This window comes from Schistocerca gregaria, chromosome 6, assembly GCF_023897955.1.
Source record: "Schistocerca gregaria isolate iqSchGreg1 chromosome 6, iqSchGreg1.2, whole genome shotgun sequence".
Lineage (NCBI taxonomy): Eukaryota > Metazoa > Arthropoda > Insecta > Orthoptera > Acrididae > Schistocerca > Schistocerca gregaria.
This window is the reverse complement of record NC_064925.1, coordinates 125,077,959-125,100,004: the sequence shown is the minus strand read 5'-3', so window position 1 is coordinate 125,100,004 and position 22,046 is coordinate 125,077,959. Positions and strand designations below refer to the sequence as shown.

The 22,046-nt window shown below is 41.6% G+C and overlaps 1 protein-coding gene across 2 annotated transcripts in view; it reads left to right on the top strand.

Annotated features, from left to right (window-relative positions):
* Positions 1 to 22,046, top strand: part of LOC126278013 (facilitated trehalose transporter Tret1-2 homolog) — a 172,404-nt gene that overhangs the window by 112,623 nt on the left and 37,735 nt on the right. Inside the window, exon 1 of one of the 2 annotated variants that reach the window (XM_049977721.1) lies at positions 17,062 to 17,334. The exons of the other annotated variant lie outside the window; for it this stretch is intronic. Coding sequence (XP_049833678.1) covers positions 17,151 to 17,334 — 184 coding nt within the window. The 5' untranslated portion in view covers positions 17,062 to 17,150. Of the gene's footprint in view, positions 1 to 17,061; positions 17,335 to 22,046 lie in introns of those variants that run through there. 2 annotated transcript variants of the gene reach the window in all.

Below are 22,046 nucleotides of genomic sequence, written 5' to 3'. Positions count from 1 at the left end.
ATGGCTTCTTAAACGCGCTTGTGACGGCAGGTCAACAACCTTTCTGCTTATAAACAAGTCACTCAAGTTGAAGATCCCTTTCTTTTTATAATAAATCAAATATTACACATCTGGTGGTAAACCACAAAATAATAGTAAGAGTGACAGAGACCTTAGTGGTTCAAATGCAAAGACCGCTATATACACACTGAAAAATATTCTGTCTGCGAACCTAGTCCTACGCGCATGTGACTCCTTGGAAACTTCCAAATCTTGAGCAACACTCAGCAGTTCATATTTAAAATCCGCCAAATTCTTGCGAAGTATTACTAAAAGTCTAGAGTACCCAACACAATTTTTATACCACGAAGAGGTGGCATCCGAAAATTTCAGACGCTTTCACAAAGCGCCTGTTAGTCTACGCAAAAGAAAAGTTCCGCTGACTGTACACACATACTCCTCCCCTCAGACACCCAAAATTTTTCGCTGTTTTCTTGTTATTGCTCACGTAACAACTAATATATTGATAAATGGATGAGATAATATATATTGCTACGAAGAGAGCTCTGAAATACTTTCTAAGGATGCTGTGCTTGACTTTCTTTGGGTTATTAATTTTCAACAATTATTCTGGATCTGGGTTTCTATAAAAGGAACATTGTTTCGTTACTGTAATTTGCTATAAAGTTCAACATATCTTCCTTACTTTACAGTTACTGAAAAGGTTACTGAAAATTATTTCGTCATCAATACTTAGGTTACAGTACGCAATGTTCGTTCAACATCAAAATTTTGCAATGAATTTTTGTGAACAGTAAAATACCAGTAAGTGCTACGCTAACACGAGAACGTGAGACTATTATCAGAGAAAAAAATGTTTTTACCATAATGTTTGCCAGACCAGAACTACGCACAACAAGATTTCTTTTATGTCATGAAGGTAAATTATCTTTTTCCACTGTTAACTCGCCTCCACCTGCAAAACACATCATAAAATCTGCTGCTGTGCCTTGAAATCCCGAAAGCTTAAGAAACAATTTTAGTTCGCTATTACCTGACCGTGTCTTTGCGGTATGTTTGGTTTCATTTAATGCAGTTTGAACGTGCCGGCTCGTTCGTTCGTAGCGGAGCTCTGCACCACGAATAATATTTTAAATAGCTGAAAATGTCTTAAAAGGATGGGATGAAATACCAGACAAGCTTATTACAAATCATAATGCAAGTTTTCACTAACCAACTCTAGTCAAAACATTTAGACAGATTAAATTTTTACACACCTTGACAGATCAATGCCTAATGGCATCCTTCTCTCAATCTTGACGAAAGAATGCTACACAAACAATATAGCGTCACAGGCTTTTCCTACCCACGTAACTCCAAGAAGACGACAGAGAAATTAATGCTAGGTCACTACTATTTATACTCGTTGTGACATATTCTCATTTTTGTTTGATATTAAGTAAGAATCGTCTGTGGCGGTTTCAGTACTCACCGACACAGATGTTATCTTAAAAAAATTGTTACATAATTCTATACAAGTATGAAACATGACACACAATGGTTTCTCTTTATTACATAAAGTTCCACGTAACTACAATCATCCAGTACAATTATACTTTTCTCTTTTTTTTCACATATGTGTTTTGCCAGGAGACGTTACACGTTGACAACTCTGACCGATACGGCCGGAACCATTTCCATTGTCTGCCAAAAAAACTGATGCACCCAAAATGGAAGGAGGAAACTAAATGAAACCACATGGGCTGAGAAAGTATGTATAGTTATTTTAACGATTGAAACGTTGAGTCAAGTATACTAAGAACATGGCAGTATGAGCTCACTTATCAATATGACGATGCACTCCTGCTGGCTTCGATACATGCATAGATTCGGTTGATAAGTATCCTCTCTAGAGAAGCGGGTCACAACTGTAGAAACTGCTCGTTGGCACACTAGACACTGCCATTGGAACAGAGTTTACATCCAAGCTGTTTCCACACATAGTCTGCAGGAGACAGATTTGGGCATATTGTCAGTCACAGGAGCACCACAACGTAGACAGTTCACAGGGACACGTGCCATGCTGAAAAATGCCGCAACAATACTAATGCACGAGACATAACACATGACGAAGCAGGATATCCGCTACCTAGCGTTGCGCCATAAGAGTTCCCTGCATACTAGTGGCTTCATGACATACCCGATACTTCCCCACACCATGAAGGCAGAAGTAACACTACTGTGCCTCTCCAAAACCTTAGAAGAATGGGTCTTCTCCAAATGTTTAAATGTGTGTGAAACCTTATGGGACTTTACTAAATGGTTCAAATGGCTCTGAGCACTATGGGACTTAACTTCTGTGGTCATCAGTCCCCTAGAACTTAGAACTACTTAAACCTGACTAACCTAAGGACATCACACACATCCATGCCCGAGGCAGGATTCGAACCTGCGACTGTAGCAGGCGCACGGTACCGGACTGTGCGCCTAGAACCGGGAGACCACCGCGGCCGGCTGGGACTTTACTGCCAAGGTCATCAGTCCCTAAGCATACACACTACTTAACCTAAATTATCCTAAGTACAAACACATAGATACACACACACGCATGCCCGATAGAGGACTCGAACCTCCGCTGGAACCAGCCGCACAGTCCATGATGCAGCGCCCTCGACCGCTCGGCTAAACCCGCGCGGCGGGTCTTCTCCCCAGGTCGCCTTAACACTGGATGTCGATGTTCACCTACGGTAGTGCAGAACCATGAATCTACACTGAACACAATGCGACGCCATTTATCAGCAGTCCATGCTACGCCATCATGCACCAGTCCAAATACTGTTTGTGTTGTGGTGTTAATTGGCTTCCCACACATGGGACAGTAACTCTCCAGTCGGTCTGTTGCCTATGGTGGAAGATGGGAGGGACTCTAGCATTGAGTCCAGTACTTGTTCGCGGATGGCAGATGCAGATGTAAAGGTGTTACGATGTTCCTGGGGAACAATATGGCGATCCTCTCATATTGTGGTCAGACGTGGGCGACTGGAATCTCCACGATGGGTATGCGTGCCCCCACGTTGCCACCCAGTGCGACGTCAGCCACTGTCTCATCGAATAGCCAAAACGATTCACTCAGCAGTCCAATCGGAGACATACAATGACACCTGTTTCATGGTCCGTGAGTGCTAATATGGCTGTCTCAGTCGAGCACGGTACATCTCCATGTCCTTCACAGTGATCGCTCTACATCTATCGCTGTTCACTACCTTACATATCCTAGCTGACCTGCTAACAATACTAAACATGCCCTGTTTTTTGTTGATCCATCTTGGAAACGGAACTGCGACAGGCCAAATATTTACTAAAGAAGACTCGAAACACAACATAATGTTTTCAGAAGTTATTTCATTTAGATACCAGTTTCAGCATCATAGGAGCCTAAAGATAACATTAATGAGAGCCGGAACCAGTCGTCTGAATAAAATAACTTCTGCAAACATAAGGCTGTTTCACCAATTTTTTTTCTATGGTGGACCAATGTTCTCTGGTGGCCGTTTTGTCACAGAGAATTGCAGTTCTAATCATTTATATGCCCGCTAGTGGTATGCATGTGTATGGGGTTACATGATGGACATCTAACCATGCCTTCTGGAAGCTTCACCACTTTCTCTTTGGCAGTGTGTATCCACAATTTGTTGGTGCCGCAAATACAAAAGTGATTTTATTTTTCTTAGTGCAACTCAGATCTATAATTAATAACATCACTTTCAGCTTAAGCATTGATATCTCTGTCATCTTAAAATGTACCACTTTTTATTGAGATTCCTCTCGAATTATTCTTTGCAATCTCTTGCCAATACTGCTTGTTCTGTACTAGATATTTTTGCTACCATATCTATTACATTATTATTACATACGAATCCGAATGGGAATTTCATATGCTTATCCAACTTGGATGACTAATTACTGAGCTCTGAGAGGAATCGGATACCTCAATGTAGCTAGTATGACATCCAACCACTTGCTGTCAAGGTAACTGCCGGCCGCTATGGCCGAGGAGTTCTAGGCACTTCAGTCCGGAACCGCGTGACTGCTATGGTCACAGATTCGAATCCTGCCTTGGGCATGGATGTGTGTGATGTCCTCAGGATAGTTAGGTTTAAGTAGTTCTAAGTTCTAGGGGACTGATGACCACAGCAGTTAAGTCCCATAGTGTTCAGATCCATTTTAAACTTTCCTGTGATGTTCTCAATTTAGAATTTGAATCACGTAAATTATTTCTTTGATTGGGATGTGGGCCTAGTTGAAAATTGCGAACAGCCTCGCTGCAGTAGTGACACCGATTCCAGTCAAGTCCTCAAACATAAGTGCAGTCGGGTTTGACTAAAGCTTGGAAAACTACTGAGTTCTGTTGGCAAGGTCACTAAGCCCTTGTGAAGCCAGTCGATCAGCTACTAGATTAAGAAGTAGCGATTCTGGCCACGAAAACCGGGAGAGAGGTGTCCTAAATACATGCCCGACCGCATCCGAATCCAGTGACGTCTATTGATTGAGGATGACGCGGCGGTCGGTTCCAAGGCCTCATTTCTCCACAGGACCCATCTGGTGGTCTTTCACGGAACTCTTACAGCAAAGAGGTACGTCGTCGATATTCTATGCCACGTTTTGTTGTCCTTCATGGGAAGCTAGCCAGCTTATATTTCAACAAGATAAAGCCCACCTGCTCCTGCTACTTCTCTTCATGCTTCTCAAAAGCTACCTAGGCCAGCAGTGTCGTCATATCTCTCCCAAATTGAGAGTTGACCCACAGCACAATTTTGCCACTCCAGGCGACTTGTGGCAATTACATCTTACGTAGCCATCTCTTCTTTCGTTCTTTTTTTTTTTTTTGTTTTTGAGTCATCAGTCCTCTGACTAGTTTGATGCGGCATACCGTGAATTCTTCTCCTGTGACAAACTCTTTACCTTAGCGTAGCACTTGGAACCTACGCCCTCAGTTAGTGCTGGATGTATGTCAGTATCTGCCTTTTAGGCAGTTATTCTTGGCGTCGAAACGGATCATTTCCATAAATGTCTTTCGTGTCCCAATTTGTGCCGAATCTTCTCATTCGTTGCCTATTCAGTCAAACTATTTTCAACATTCGCCTATAGTATCACATATCAAATGCTTCGCGTCTCCTCTGTTCCGGTTTTCCCATAGTCCATGTTTCACTACCATATAACGCTGTGTCCCATACGTACATTCTTAGAAATTTATTCCTCACATTAATGTCTATGTCACCGCCAGACACCACACTTGCTAGGTGGTAGCCTTTAAATCGGCCGCGGTCCGGTAGTATACGTCCTACCCGCGTGTCGCCACTGTCAGTAATTGCAGACCGATCGCCGCCACACGGCAAGTCTAGAGAGACTTCGTAGCACTCGCTCCAGTTGGACAGCCGACTTTTCTAGCGATGGTTCACTGACATCTCCGCTCTCAATTGCCGACACGATAGCATAACCTTCAGCTACGTTATTTGCTACCACCTAGCAAGACGCCATTATCAGTACTATTGTTATTGTGAAATATGTAACGTCAAGAGCGACGTTCATCGTTAATGGATTAAAGTTAAGTATTCCACCAGCTACGTCCGTTTTTCTCCATTCTAATTCACTTGTCATGTTCCAGACCTCAGGCCAGCCTGCGTGAGCTAAAACGCGTGCATTTCGGCCTCGTTTAGCATACGGTGTTGGCTCTCCTGCCAACCACAACATTTGGTACTAGTAGAGTTCTCTTGACCTTAAATGCTCTTTTTGCTAGTGCGAGTCTGCATTTTATATTCTCCTTGCTCAGTCCGTCATTGGTATTTCGCTGCCTAGGTGGCAGAATTCCTTAACTTCCTCTGCTCCCTCATCACCAATCTTATGTTAATTTCCTCGCTGTTCTCATTTCTGCTACTTCGCACTACTTTCGTCTTTCGTCGATTTACCATCACTCCACATTCTGTACTCATTAAACTGTTAATTCTATTCAGGACATCCTGTAATTCCTCTTCACTTTCACAGAGGATAGCAACGTCATTAGCGAAACTTATTGTTGGTATTCTTTAGCCTTGAATTATAGTTTCACTCTTGAACCTTGAATTATTTCTGTCATTGCTTTTTCGATGCACAGATTGAACAGCAGGGGTGGAAGATTACATCACCGTCTTACACCTTTTTAATCTGAACACTTCGTTCTTGCTCTTCCACTCTTATTAATCCCTATTGGCTCCTGTGCTTACTGTACATTACCCGCCTCTCCCTACAGCTTACCACTATTTTTCTCAAAATTTCGAAAATATTGTATAGTTTTACACTATCGAACGCTTTTTCCAGATCGATAAGTCCTTGAACTTGTCTTGATGTTTGTTTAGTCTTGCTTCCGTCATCAACCACAACATCAGAACTGGTTCTACGAGTATGGTGTCCTTACCTTTCCTCAAGCTAAACTGATCATGGTCTAACACTTCCTCCATTTTCTTTTCGATTCTTCCTTATTTTATTCTTGTCAGCAACTTCGCTTCATGAGATGTTGAGCTGATCGTGCGATAATTCTCCCTCTTATCGGCTCTTGCAATCTTCGGAACGGAGTGGATGATGTTTTTCCGAAAGTCGGATGGTATATCGCCGGTCTGATACATTCTACATACCAACGTGAATAGATGTTTCCTTGCCAATTCCTCCCAACGATTTTAGAAATTCTGATGGGATGTTACCTATCCCTTCTGCCTTATTCGATCCTGAGTCTTCGGAAGCTCTTTTAAATCCTGATTCTAATACTGCATCTCCTATCTCGTGTACTGTGAGGGTTGCTTTTTCTTCTGTCACGTCACCGTATAAGTCTTCCCCCTTATAGAAGCCTTCATTGTACTCTTTCCACCAATCTGCACTCTCGTCTGCATTTGACAGTAGAATTCCCATTGCACTCTTAATACTAATGCCCTGTTGCTTTTAATTTCATCGAAGGTTGTTTTGTGTTTTCTGTATGCTGAGTCCGTCCTTCCCACAATCATTTCTTTTTCGTTTTTTTTAATCATTTCGCCTTAGCTTCCCTGCACTTCCTATTTATTGCAATCCTAAGTGACTTTGTTTATGTATTCCTGAGATTCCCTAAACATTTTTGTACTTTCTTCAACTGGAGTCTTTCTTCTGCTACCCACGGTTCTTTCACAGTTACCCTCTTTGAAACAACGTGTATTTTCCAACTTGTGTGACTGCCCTTTTTTGAGATGTTCTTTCCTCTTCAGCTGAACTGCTTATTGAGCTATTACTTATCTCAGTGTACATAGCCTCAGAGAATATCAAGCGCATCTCTTCGTTCCTTATTATTACTGTATCCCATTTCTTTGCGCATTAATTCTTCCTGACTTACTTTTCATTACTAAATTGTGATCTGAATCTATATCTTCTCCCGGCTCCGCCTTATAATCCAGTATCTGATTTCGGAATCTCTGCCTGACCATGATGTAATCTAACTGAAATCTTCCCGTATCTGCTGGCATTTTCCAAATGTTCGCCCCCCTCTTGTGATTCTTTAATAGAGTATTTGCTGTGACGGTGAACGAACCCGGTACCAAGCACGTTTTGATTGCTAAACAAAGGCACTACCTCTCCTTAAGACAGTATGTTCTAACACGACTGTGTTGTGGTGGCACCCGAGCTTTAGTCATCTGATCTGGCGGAGTGTTCCTATTGTCCATTGATCATTGCTGTCACACCTGATGATAGCTTGTTTCAGTACCGACAAGCACATGGACCGTCTGCTGCTGTAGCCTAGTTTATATCATGATTCATCGAAACCATTGTGTGTTGACCATCGCTGTTCTCCAGTGCCGAACTGCAACACAGATAGCACCCTATTGTCTTTTACAGATACAACAAGCTTCCCGCGCGCATTTTCACGGTCGTGTTACAATATGTCTTGGGTAAAAGACTGATGAATTAAAATAGTCCTCCATTCATAAAACCAGGAGGGGCTACTCAGCAGAAAATTGTCGGCAAAATTGTATATGGCATATTGTGGGTCGAGGGATGGAATGTTAGAGTCTTTAATCCTGTATAGGTGTGACAGAAGTAGAAAAAAATAAACGATAAGTTGAAGAGAGATATTGAGAGAATAGTGAAGTATGGTGACAGTAAGACTACAACTTTTTGTTAGGTGAGTGCAGACTGATCAACAAAAAATGAAATAGTAGTAATTCAGTCGTAGGTCTTACAATGAATGAGAATATAAGCTTTATTGAAAACATAGTGAACGCTTTATAGTAGTAACACAGTAACACAGATACAAAACAAACACACTCTACAGTAGCAGAAATTTGCGTGAATGCTAGTTCCCTAGATGATGAGAATGAGAGAAAGCATTATGTGAAAGAAACTACTTAGATGATAGGGACGAAAAATTGACTGTGGTGGGTGATTGAAAACTCGCTAGGTGGAAAAAAAGGGGAACAAAAATTGTAGGAGACTATGAATTGGGAGAACACAAGAAAGGGAACGCCGCCTGGTAGAATTTTGCACCGGTAATTTAATCATTGATAACACACAGCTTCTATAGTGAACAGTCAGGTTTTGTACAGCATTATTAAAATTGTACGTGACTTCGCTAGAAGCAGTGAAGATCAAAGTTTCACTTGAAATGTTCCGATTAAAAATTCCTTCCTTACAAGTGAATAAACTGCAGAGGAAATATCATTATGACGAGATCTGTCTACTGTTAGTAATGGTTCGAAATAGACACGCACATCTATCGCCTCAGAACCTGAATTGCTCTACTACTGTTCACTGTGACCTGGTAATGTAACGTTGTTAAGAAACGTAACAAGACAATGAAACCGCTATTGCCCTGAAACTCTTGAGGCAAGCTACCTTACATCTGAAAGCAGCCTGCTAATGCAAAGAGTGGCTTATCTCTGAACATTCATTACAGTCAAAACTGATGCAGACTGAAACGTTAGTTTCATTAGCTGCAGAGTATTTAGTGTAGTTACTTCTACGTAAAGTTTTCGAGCAAGGCCTTATAGTCACTTAAAGCTATGTACGACAAATGTTGCACTTCGTTTAATTATATGAATGGTCTGGATTTGCAGTAAAGGTATTAAATTAGTGGTCACTTTGGATTATTGTTGTGTCTCAAACATACTGAAGTTTACATAACCCACTCCAATTAGAGTTGCATGAGACATAAATTAAGATCAATTTAACATAGAACTTTTGATAATCATATAAGGTGAAACGTATTTGATGGATGAAGTACCAACTTACTAGACCTAATTCCAAGATAACTGCAGTTTATAAGGAATCCGAACTGTTCAAGTGAATCGTATTTGCGGGAGTCGCCCTGTTAGAACATTCCCTACATGGGAAAGATAAATTTCGGCAAGCCAACATGGCTGCCCTGCATTTAGTAATGAATGTTACCTTCTGTCCAGATTCATCATTTTATTATATCACACACATTCATCTTTGGTCCATTGTCATGTAACAGGAGCTCAGGACTCACACTAGGGGGCAGTGACGTAGCGCATCACGAGGATTCAGGCTCACGCATGGATTGTGGCTGGGTGTTCAGCTGAGTGTGCACTGCAGTACTGTGAGTTACAGGCGACATGTTGTTGATGGCTCCATGTAAGGGGCGACAGGTGTTTCAGCTGCTGCGTCCACCTGGAACGTCGAGGTGGACGCGTTGACCGTTAAAGGGGTAGCTAACTTCTGGAAGAGGGTGTTTGCTTCCTGTTTGGGCAACGACGAGTGGCGGGTTGGAGTCCGAGTCTCTGAATATGCTGCCTTTCCCGGTGGAGAGTGGGCTTGTGGTGGGTTTAATTTCGTGAAGGAACAACGTGGAAACTGCGGCGAGTATCTGCTTTACAGCCATCAGGTGCGAGGGAGAAGATATTTGGAAAATCCCTGTGGTCTGCTGTAAGGGTCTACCATAATACGAGGTGCATTCAAGTTCTATGACACCGATTTTTTTTCTACGGACTGGAAAGAGATAGAAACACGCTCATTGTTTTAAAATAAAGCCGCGTTCATTGTCAATACGTCCCAGAGATGGCAGCACTGTACGGCAGATGGAATTTTACCGCCAGCGGCGAGAATGAGAACTGTTTTAAATACTTAAAATGGCGACGTTTTCCTTACTTGAACAGCGTGCAATCATTCGTTTTCTGAATTTGGGTGGTGTGAAACCAATTGAAATTCGTCTACATTTGAAGGAGAAATATGGTGATGGAGTTGTTGATGTGTCGAAAGTGCGTTCGTGGGTGGGACACTTCAATGAAGGCAGAACATCGTGTGACAACAAATCGAAACAACCTCGGGCTCGCACAAGCCGGTCTGACGACATGATCGAGAAAGTGGAGAGAATTGTTTTGGGGGATCGCCGAATAACTGTTGAACAGATCGCCTCCAGAGTTGGCATTTCTGTGGGTTCTGTGCACACAATCCTGCATCACGACCTGAATATGCGAAAAGTGTCATCCAGGTGGGTGCCACGAATGCTGACAGACGACCACGTGGCTGCCCGTGTGGCATATTGCCGAGCAATGTTGACGCGCAACGACAGCGTGAATGGGACTTTCTTTTCGTCGGTTATGACAATGGATGAGACGTGGATGCCATTTTTCAATCCAGAAACAAAGCGCCAGTCAGCTCAATGGAAGCACACAGATTCGCCGCCATCAAAAAAATTTCGGGTTACCGCCAGTGCTGAAAAAATGATGGTGTCCATGTTCTGGGACAGCGAGGGCGTACTCCTTACGCATTGCGTTCCAAAGGGCACTACGGTATCAGGTGCAACCTACTAAAATGTTTTGAAGAACAAATTCCTTCCCGCACTTCAACAAAAACGTCCCGGAAGACCTTCGCGTGAGCTGTTTCACCAAGACAACGCACCCGCACATCGAGCTAACGTTACGCAACAGTTTCTTCGTGATAACAACTTTGAAGTGATTCCTCATGCTCTCTACTCACCTGAGCTGGCTCCTAGTGACTTTTGGATTTGGATTTGAAAGACACTCTTTGTGGCCGCACATTCAACAGCCGTGCTGCTATTGCCTCAGCGATTTTCCAGTGGTCAAAACAGACTCCTAAAGAAGCCTTCGCGGCTGCCATGGAATCATGGCGTCAGCGTTGTGAAAAATGTGTACGACTGCAGGGCGATTACGTCGAGAAGTAACGCCAGTTTCATCGATTTCGGGTGAGTAGCTAATTAGAAAAAAAATCGTGGTCCCGACCTGTGTGGGCGCATTGGTTGTGCTTTGTACTTGTAATAAAGAAGCGTGTTGGTTGCTCGTTAAACTTTATAAAGTGCGACCTCATATTTCGCGAAGGATTGGCTTCTGAACACTGTCTGCCTGTTATCTGTTTTATTTGTATTTGCATTGTATATAAAACTGCGTGAGGCCGACGGCACTGACAGGTCTGCCCACATATATTATTACTTGCCTTCCGAGTTCTCATGTGCCACTTCAGTGTTAACTGGTATTTTGATTCTTGTGGCCTCTCACCCCGATGGTACTCTTGTTTATTCTCTGAACACTACATGTTTGATCATTTTGTTTATTTTAAATTAAGGTTTTAAGCTGTGTGTTTGTAGTATTTAAAAGCTTAAAGACTTTCGGAGTGTTTGAGGTAGCCTCTTACTGTTTATGGGCCTTGAAATTAAGCAATTTAAAATATTAGAAGACAGCCCAGTGTAGTGCCTTGTTCCATAAAGATTTCTATTAAAAAACAACTTTGTAAGCTTTGGTAATTCATCTAAAACGCCTCACGAGTATAGAAAAATTCTGATGTTCTTTGTTTTGGGGATTTAATCGGCAGCTGCTTCACTTGGCTGTTTGTCAAATGGTCCTTTTTCTTTATTTTGCTCTGAAATGAAATGAAATGAGCGTATGCCATCGTTGTCCGGCAGGCCCCATCCGGGGAAGTTGGGCCGCCGAGTGCAAGTCTTATTTCAGTCTACACCACCAACACACAGTCACCGAGCGGAGAAAATTTCCAACCCGACCGGGAATCGAACCCGGGCCCGCTTGCGTGGGAGGCGAGCACGTTACCACCCACCTAAGCAGGCTCTTCTTGGTGTCGACTAAGGCATGCTACTAACTGTAGCTGTTTTTAAAACTGTATTTAAAAGCATTGGTCGCCGTGAAGCTGCTAAGTTACTGTTTGTTAATTCTATTGACTTAAAAGGAGTATAATAGTTGCAGTTGTTATTCATATGTTATTGGTTGTGCCCTCATTATTCTTACTGTTTACCAGATCCGAAAAGTTAATAGCGTGTAAACTGTTGTCCTAAAATGTCCACCTGTAAATTAAGAGAGATCGCTTATGGTTGCTTTTGATGATTCATGTTATTGTTAAATAAACTAACTGGAACTCCGAGGACACATAACTGGAACTGTATCAGGTTAATTGATCCAGCAACCCACCAGCCTACTGCCGGACCGTTTGAGCACGCTCGCTCTCTCTCTCTCTCCTCTCTCTCTCTCTCTCTCTCTCTCTCTATATATATATATATATATATATATATATATATATATATATATATATATATAGACGCAGCCACATTCAACAGCACATCACTTTACACAATAATAAATTAAGAAATTACATCTTATTTCCAGCACAGCCACGAAAGGACCAGGCACCGGACGCATTTATTATTCAACTTCGAAACTTGAAGATGATCGCCAATAACTGTGCGTCTAAGCATCTCCCTGGCTGATCCACTCACCCCTCGAAGAACCTCAGCAGGTACCCCGCCGTAGCAGTCTCCGTAAATTACGTCGATCAGTGTATTCAGAGACAAGAGCAAAGGTTGTTGAGGAAGGAAGGGCGTGACACAAGGTGAATCTATAGAAACTGGGACACATACAAATGTAATAACTTTCAATTGAAGAACCTCAGCAGGTACACCGCCGTAGCAGCCTCCGTAAATTACGTCGATCAGTGTATTCAGAGACAAGAGCAAAGGTTGTTGAGGAAGGAAGGGCGTGACACAAGGTGAATCTATAGAAACTGGGACACATACAAATGCAATAACTTTCAATTTCGAGAAAGAATTTTCAAGATTAAAAAATATGCTTGTAAGATTTGGACTCTGGCCGTGATTTATTGGCCAAGTTCAGATTAAAAACAGAAAAAATTGCAGAAAGATAGGAATTTAAGGATATAGGACTTGGATGATTTGAAAGAACCAGAGGTTATTCAAAGTTTTAAACGGAACATTAGGCAGCGAACAACTAAAAACTCTGGGAAGGGATACAATAGAATACGAAAAGGTAGCTTTCAGAGATGAAATACTGCGGTGGCAGAGTATCAAATTCTCAGAAATACAAAACTCTTTAGGAAACCTTGGACAATACACGAGTTACTCAATTTATCTGACTCAAAGAGAAAACATAAAATGCAGCAAATGAAAAAAGCAAAAGACAATGCAAACGTCTAAAGCATATGACAGATAGTGCAAAATGAGATAGCAGAACTGACTAGACGACAAACACAAAACTGTAGAAGCATGCTTGACAGTAGGAAAGATAAATAGCACCTATACAAAAAATGAGGAATCCTTGGAAAAGAGAAGCAGCTGTAGAGTATATTAAAAGCTCTGGTGGCAAGCCATTAATTTAAAAAAAGACGGAAGAAATGTACAGAAGTGTTATACAAAGGAAATAAAGATGACGCTACTCAAAGGAAAGAGGAAGGAGATACAGATGAGACTGAACATCTTACACCGTAAAAATAATTTGACAGAACTCTGTAAGAACTAATCCGAAACACAGTTCTTGGAGTAGATGATATTACCCCAAAATTATTTATATCCTTGGAAAAGCCTTCTTTGGCAAAATTATTCCATCGCGTATGTAAATTGCAGTGCCAAGATAGACTCCCGGTCCGGAACGCCTTATTTTCACCTTCTAGGAAGTTTCATGTCGTAATTGTGAGAGAGACGGCTAAACACTTGGAAGAACAGTTGAACAGTATGCAAAATTCCCACAGCTGGTACTAATCCAAGATGCCGGAATGGTGTGATAAGTCTGTGTAAGCAAGTTCACCGCATTTCTGGGGAGTTTAAAAATGGTGTTAAGGTCAATCCACTGGTTGCGTCTTACTGTAACGTCGCTTTGTTTGGTATCTCGCTCCGAAAGCTGTGTTAAATACGTTGCCTGACCAAACAAGTGCAGCTCCTGAAAGACGTAGTCGAATGTCAGTATAACTCGGTACACATACACACTATCGATTGGTATGTGAATGACTATTGCTGAATTTCTCTGTGACAGTTCGGACAGACATCTCAGTGCATGAGTGTTTTTCATGTATGGTATATAAAGGAAGTGAACAGCGTCAGATATTGAATGATCACTCTGGAGGACACGCAGAAGATGCATACTCGTGTAAGACAGTGGGACAGCATTGTTCGCACTTGACTGATTTTGAAAGAAGCCTCACTGCGGGTCTCCATTTGGCTCGATAGTAGAATAGAGCAACGTCTAAGTTTGTCGACTACATGGGAACGTTAGGGCAATAGTCAAGGCTCCACCGGACACGCATGACCCCCAGAAGAGAGGATTGCCGTATTGTGCACCAAATGGATTGTACTCCCTTCAAGTCTGTGAATGAGAACGTGTAATGGATTTCCTGAGAGATTTGTTTCATCCTGCCCTGATGAAAGACTAACAACATCCACAAGAGAGAAATAGCCCCCCATACGTAAACTGCCATTGACACAACACAAACGACTGCGTTTGAGGAGGTGCTAAGACCGGGTAGCATGCACTGCTGCTGAATAACACCGCAGAGCGTTCAGATACGAATCGGAATTCTGTTGTATCCAAGAGCACCGACGTTAGCGAGTATTCCGGCTGGGGGGGTGTCACACTCTTTCAGTGATATAGATATGCTCAGTGGCGGTATTCCTGGTGTCACGATGTGAGAAGCCACTGGGTATCACTGTAGATCATGGTTGGTACTGACTGAGGGAACTATGATGGCATATCTTCATGTTACCTTCTAAGATACTGAATTTAATTGACAAAAGGAGAAAATACAAAAATGCAATAAGTGAAGCAGGCAAAAAGGAATATAAACGCCTCAAAAATGAGATCAACAGGAAGTGCAAAATGGCTAAGCAGTGATGGCTAGAGACAAATGTAAGGATGTAGAGGTTTATCGCACGAGGGGTAAGATGGATACTGCCTAGAGAAAAATTAAAGAGACCTTTGGAGAAAAGAGAACCACTTGCATGAATATCAAGAGCGCAGATGGAAACCCAGTTCTCAGCAAACAAGGGAAAGCAGAAAGGTGGAAGGAGTATATAGAATGTGTATACAAGGGCGATGTTCTTGAGGACAATATTATGGAAGTGGAAGAGGAGGTGAAGATGAAATGGGAGATATGATACTGCCTGAAGAATTTGACAGAGCACTGAAAGACCTGAGTCGAAACAAGGCACCGGAAGTAGACAACATTCCATTAGAACTACTGACAGCCTTGGGAGAGCCAGCCCTGACAAAACTCTACCATCTGGTGAGCAAGATGTATGAGACAGGTGAAATTCCCTCAGACTTCAAGAGGAATATAATAATTCAAATCCCAAAGACAGCAGGTTTTTCCACGCCATTTAACTTGACTGTTAAAACCGCTCAAAATAACCGGTTTGAAATAATCGTTTTACGGTTGTTTATTCCTATTATTTCCTACAATGAACGTAGAAATCGAACAAAGATTGAAGAGTTTTGAGTCTATAAGTATAAAGATATACAAAATGAAAGTATTAAATTAAGTAGACAAATAAAAGTATATTTACTCCTTCCTACTTTCGCTGCTTTTCTCGAAAAGTGGCAAGTGGTTGAAGACTACAGAAAAAACACCAGCATTCCCATATTGATTGTAATATCATTAAACTATGCTCAAATGTCACGTTGTAATGTGGGATCGTACCACTATTTTGGCACTGCGAATAGTTAATGGTGAAGAGTGGAAACTGAGACTCAAGAACTCTTATTTTCGTGTTAATCTGTCCGTTTTCGAGGGTTGCAAGCAGATAAAGAGGTATTATATAGACACAGTCAGAAGATCAGCTACGTTCTATTTTTATTGTATGCTAAATGTTAAGTGTTGTTGAGTTTTTAATTTATTACTCTTACAACAATTTCCTTGCTCTTTTATTATTTCGTAAAAACGGCAGAGAAATATTTAAGCTTTTAGAGCAAATCAAGCCCTTACTTGCTTGCTACGCCAAATTTGAAAAATATTTCTTAGCTAGAGCTGGTGTCTTTTAGCAATACAACGAATATCCGGCGACGACAGTGAGAAAAAACCTTACAGAACATGTGGAGGCAAAGTTTCTACACGTCAAATACACGTGTACCTTAAGCCACGCCACACGGCAGCAGGGACATTATTGTCTCAACAACGGTGTACAGCTTCATATACTATCTGTTTGTTGCTCGTTTCTGTAGCTATTTTTATTAAAACAGCGCTGACTGCTTTTCCCACTTTCTGCAATAACGCAATATTTCGAACCAATGTAAATTTTACGAATAAAAATTACTCCCTTTTTAAAAAGGTTTATTTGAAAACGAAAAATTTTAGCATTGCTGCTTCGGCTAAATGATATTTTGGTGTCTCTAATCGGTTATTAGTAAAAAATAAAAATTAGCTGTTATAACCAAGACCAAACAAATACGGAAAAATATCCTTTATTAAGAACTAAAACACCGGTAATGGTTTTAACCCGGCGCTTTTTCTCATCTACAGTGTTCACACGCTCCTTTCACAGAAACCACGTTGTCCAGCGCTGTACTTGATGATCACACTCTATGTCCTTCGCTCACGTAATAATTGTAGTTGGGAAATTGGGCCGTGCTCTCCATGGATTACATCTCCATTGATTGACTTGCTTTATTGTTGAGTCAAATGGCGCTCTATGAATGACGGGAAAAATAAGAGTAAATCAATAAGGAATGACATTCGTGCTACTCACATAGGCTGCGCCGCTAGCTTGTTTTAGCTGTGGAGGAGACGTTAATATGTTCCCAGTCTGTGCTCGTGTTCCTTGCAAATACGGCCGCCTGCGCAGACACGTCTGGATAATCTCGCGGATTATTCGTAGGTACTTAAGCAACGACGTCTTGTGGCAGTTAAGTGCAGGAATGAAGGCCGTCACAAGCAGACGGTGCAGCGTGGCTGACGGTTGTAGTGTGGCAGGTGTCTTCAAGAACACTGCGGGCATATGGCCGCATACCAGACTTACCACCAATGGGGAAATGGTTGAAGAGGTGCAGTTGGCCGAAATGAAGCCAGCTACGTGGCCTCAGTTACTTGCTGCTGTTGTCGGTAAGGCTAAAAATAAATCGTTATTTCAACTTGGGTGCTGTGCGTGCGTATGTGTGTGTGTGTGTGTGTGTGTGTGTGTGTGTGTGTGTGTGTGTGTGTGTGTCGGGGGGAGGGGGGGGGTCTGGGGGCGATGCTGGCTGTTTACGTTTTTCTTAAGTTCCTGTGGAGCTTGTGAACTACGTGATGAAAACGAGCTATGGAAGTTCCCCATCGGTCTGTCGTACAGGAATTATTGGCAGACATTGAGCAAAATTTGTCAAAGGATACTGCAATATTGAAAACACAAATTTCTGTAACTATATCTGCAGCTACATTCATACCCAGTTAATCTCTAGACACTGATTCCCAGACGGTGTTTTTATTATGTCGCAGTGGGAGTACGGTAACAGTGATTACATTCTTGCTTCATTGTCATGCATTACTAGTCTAACGTGATCTTCACGACCTCTATGAAATCGATGTACATACCTGTAGTGTATGGAGGATCTTATGCCAAACCCTTTCTCAAAACTTAATAAACCAGTGTTTGCAAGATAAACAAAATTTTTCTCTGGGCATCAGCAAATTAATTCTTTGCAGCATTTCTGTTACAAGTCAAACGGACCTAAAATTATTTCCGTCGCCTCTCTTTGTGTATACAGGACGTATTCTGTGAGACACAAGTATGAAAATGAATATCTTTTGGATTTTAGATCCACAAAATTACTTAAGAAGCTGGCTATGGTCATCAGTATTGCGTTGTAACGTTTTCCGTAGGTTAACATCTGGTTAAGAATTTAGAAACCTTTCCACATCCTTTCATTGTCGTAAGAGACTTATCATGTATCTCACTTGGCACGAAATTCGACATATTCTTAACGTTATAACGATTTCTACTTGTTCGAACAGGAGACAACACTACCTACAAATCTCTCATATTTCGTAATATACACGATGCTCTGTTTTGTAACACTTTTTTTGTTTTATCGTTTTTCGTCCTCTCCTTCTCCCTCGCTGCCTGTTTTCTCCCGCATTGACCACGAACATCATACTCCTTGTTCTTCGCCAAACAGTTCTCAATTTTCTGTAAGAACTGCGTTTCTTGTACAACGGCGGTTTAGTGGAGGACTTTATATTACCCATTATTTATATAACTGACCTGTGGTGCATTATCTTTCTTTTTCTATGTATGGAGAATGAATCACAGTTACATGTCTTTTTCTAACTTTAATAACTGCTGATCCACATCTGAGACACTTGATAAAAAATCTCATTGTTTTTATTTTATTGCCCTCTGGTTATTGCAGGCACTACTGATTTCAATTAAACACAAATTCAGTGTTATTTTAGATCGCTTTTGGGACAAATTAATCGTTTGTTTTAATCAACGAGTTGTAAATTTCCTGCCTTAACTAAAAGACTCAAACGGTTAGTAGTCATAGCATCTTAAAAATGCCCCGATATTACCTCGCTCAATTTGAATTTCACTGTTTCAATAGACAGCAGAAAAGTGAAGCTCCCACTATTGGGCATCTTCAACAAGTACTCTTTTCGGATTGCTGTCCTAGTTTACTGATTGTATTTCAGTCAACTCCATTGCATCTTACAAGCTAATGGTATAAAACACTGTTCGTTGGGACGAATGACTCGGGTGGGACGTTCACCTCAACAAACGTTCTTTCGGGAAGAAGTATGAGAAACTACGTCAGAATACGGGATGACGGTTGATGATGATGATTAGTTTGTGGGGGCGCTCAACAGCGCGGTCATCAGCGCCCATTCAAAGTCCCAGTTTTTGCAAAGTCCAAATTTTTTCACACTCCAATGTAGTAACCGTCACGAAAGTTGATGAAGGTGATGAAATGATGAGGAAAACACAAACACCCAGTCCCTGGGCAGGGAAAATCCCCAACCCCGGGATGGCAGTGCAGAACATTATGTACAGAGTGTACATTTAGTTCAGGAACGCATACATACGTCATTTTCAAGAGGAACAATGAAACACTCTAAGTTTGGCAATTTGCCGACTGTCAGCGTTAGTCGTAAACATGGCGAATTCAGGTGCGAAGCGAGCTTTCTGTGTTTGGGATTCCGACAAAAACAAGTGTGCTACAGCTGTTCAACAGAAATTTAAAACCAAGTACGGTAAGAAGCCACCAACAAGGAAGGCCATTTACCATTTACCATTGGCACAACAAATTCGCTACGACGGGTTGCTTGTGCCCAACGAAGAGAAGCGGGCGTCTTAGTGTGAGTGAAGTGAATGTGAAGCGCGTACGAGAGACATTCATAAAGAGTCTTAAGAAATCAGTTCATCGGGCATCCCGTGAACTCGAAATGGCTCCAGTGGCATTGTGGAAAGTCCTATGAAGGAAGCTGTCTATGAAACTACTCAAATTGGAGTTAGTGCAGAAGCTCAATGACGACAACAAAGACAAGTGTTTTCAGTTCTGTTCACACTTGCAACAATTGAATCAGGATGGGGATGGCATTGTTGATCGCTTAATTTTTAGCAACGAAGCTACTCTTCACACTAATGGGAAAGTGAAGAGGCATACTGTCGAATCTGGGGTACAAAGCAGCCACAAGAATACACTGAATTTTAGCGTGATTCCCCAAAGGTAAATGTTTATTGTGCCTTGTCACGTCGAAAACTGTACGGGCCATTCTTCTTCACTGAGAGCACTGCCACAGGGTATTCCTGCTTGGACATGTTGCAGAAATGACTGATGCTTCAAATGCAATCGGACTCTCCGTTTATTTTTCGGAAGGATGTTGCTCCACCACATTTTCTTTTTGAAGTTTGTGGGTACCTGAAAACGAAGCTGCCGCATCGATATATCGGACGTGCTACAGAAGGGGACAGCTGTCTCATGAAAGGGCCTCCTCGATCATCAGATCTCACTCCCTGTGACTTTTTTCTGTGGGGACACATTAACGATCTGGTGCATGTACTGCCTCTACCACGTGATGTAGCAGAGCTCCATGAGAGATTACAGGAAGCGATTGCCACAGTCGACGATGCCATCCTGGGACGGGTATGGCAAGAATTCATATTACCGTACTGACGTCTGCAGAGTCACTCATGGTTCCTATATCGAATGTTTGTAAAAAAAACTTTCGGAGTTTCCCTTCAAAATGCAATATGTATGACATCTGTACAATGTTTGGTTGTTGTGCAGTAAATAATTGAAAGTCGTCCCGGACTTTATATACGCCCTGTATATAATGGAACGTTACCAAGAAAAAAGCGAAAAGGCAAGTACGTAGATTCTGCTGAAACATAATCAAAAATAGGGCCACTGGTTATTTCACAGTGTACTAACTGCTGATGAACGGAAGTTATACACTTTTCAACATCTCATGTACATGAGCTTCATTAGGAAAGTGTCACTAATGCGATAGAGAGGGAACAGAAGATTGACAGTTAGCAGTGTCTAAATGCCATCACAACGAAAGAATGATGAAGAATTTATAGCCTCAGGCGGGATACATTACCCGAGCCATATAAATCAGTTGCCGAACGTTCGAGTTACGTTGCCGTGTAAGATCTGTCTCATTCAAAGCGCCTTGAAATATTATGTCCGTACTTGAGTACTGTAACCAAAAAACTGGCCTGTTCATATTTCCCTTCCAATGACCTCTTGAGTGTCTATTATGTCTCAGGTCATTCGCGCTTTCTTCGTTTAATAACTCTTCTTATGTCTTCACCACATTTCTTTTATTTCCAAAGGCACCTTACGCGTTTCGACTTTCCACCTTTTCAAAGGTAGTCTTATGTCAAATGGTTCAAATGGCTCTGAGCATTATGCGACTTAACTTCTGAGGTCATTAGTCACCTAGAACTTAGAACTAATTAAACCTAACTAACCTAAGGACACCACACACATCCATGCCCGAGGCAGGATTCGAACATGCGACCGTAACGGTCGCTCGGCTCCAGACTGGAGCGCCCAGAACCGCACGGCTACTCAGGCCGGCTAGTGTTATGTCAGTCCTATAAAATTGCTCATTAAATACACTGTATCATATCAACATTTCCAATCACGAGACAAGCGTGAAGTAGTTGAAAATGTTGACGTGATACAATGTATGTAATGAGCAATTATTTTGATTGACACAACACTGCCTGTAAAAATAACGGCAGTCGAAACGCGCAAGACGTTTTTGAAAATAAAAACGTGTGGTCACGACACAAGGAAAGTTATTCAAGTGCATCCAAAGAGGCGCTTCATCTCACAGCATTTTCATGCGAATTGCAGCTTTCTTCCTTTGTAGCTGACGTTGACAGCATTTTCTTGTACAGGAAAAGTTGTTATAAAAGAGATAATGCTATACTTAATTTTGATCGTAGTACATATGTACGTAACAACTTTTGTTTATTTTTTATTTTATTTTATTTATTTATTTATTTATTTTTGTACAAGTCCAGATCTCAGTGTGTTTCAAGAATACGAATATGATACCAGTAGGCTGTAATATGTGTATTATCTGTGCGATTAGCCAATTTTAGCAATGGGTAATTTTCACACACATCTTTTAAGCTTTGCGCTTCACCATTAAAATTGCTTATATGAGCCGATAATACAGATTACAGCCCACTTGTGCCATGTTTTCATTCACAAAACTTAACAATGGCAAACATAAAAAAAATGAGGATGGAATAGTGAAACACTAGCAGAAGTTTCATAATGGAGAATCCCCCAAGCATTTTGAGGGCATCCTTTAAATCC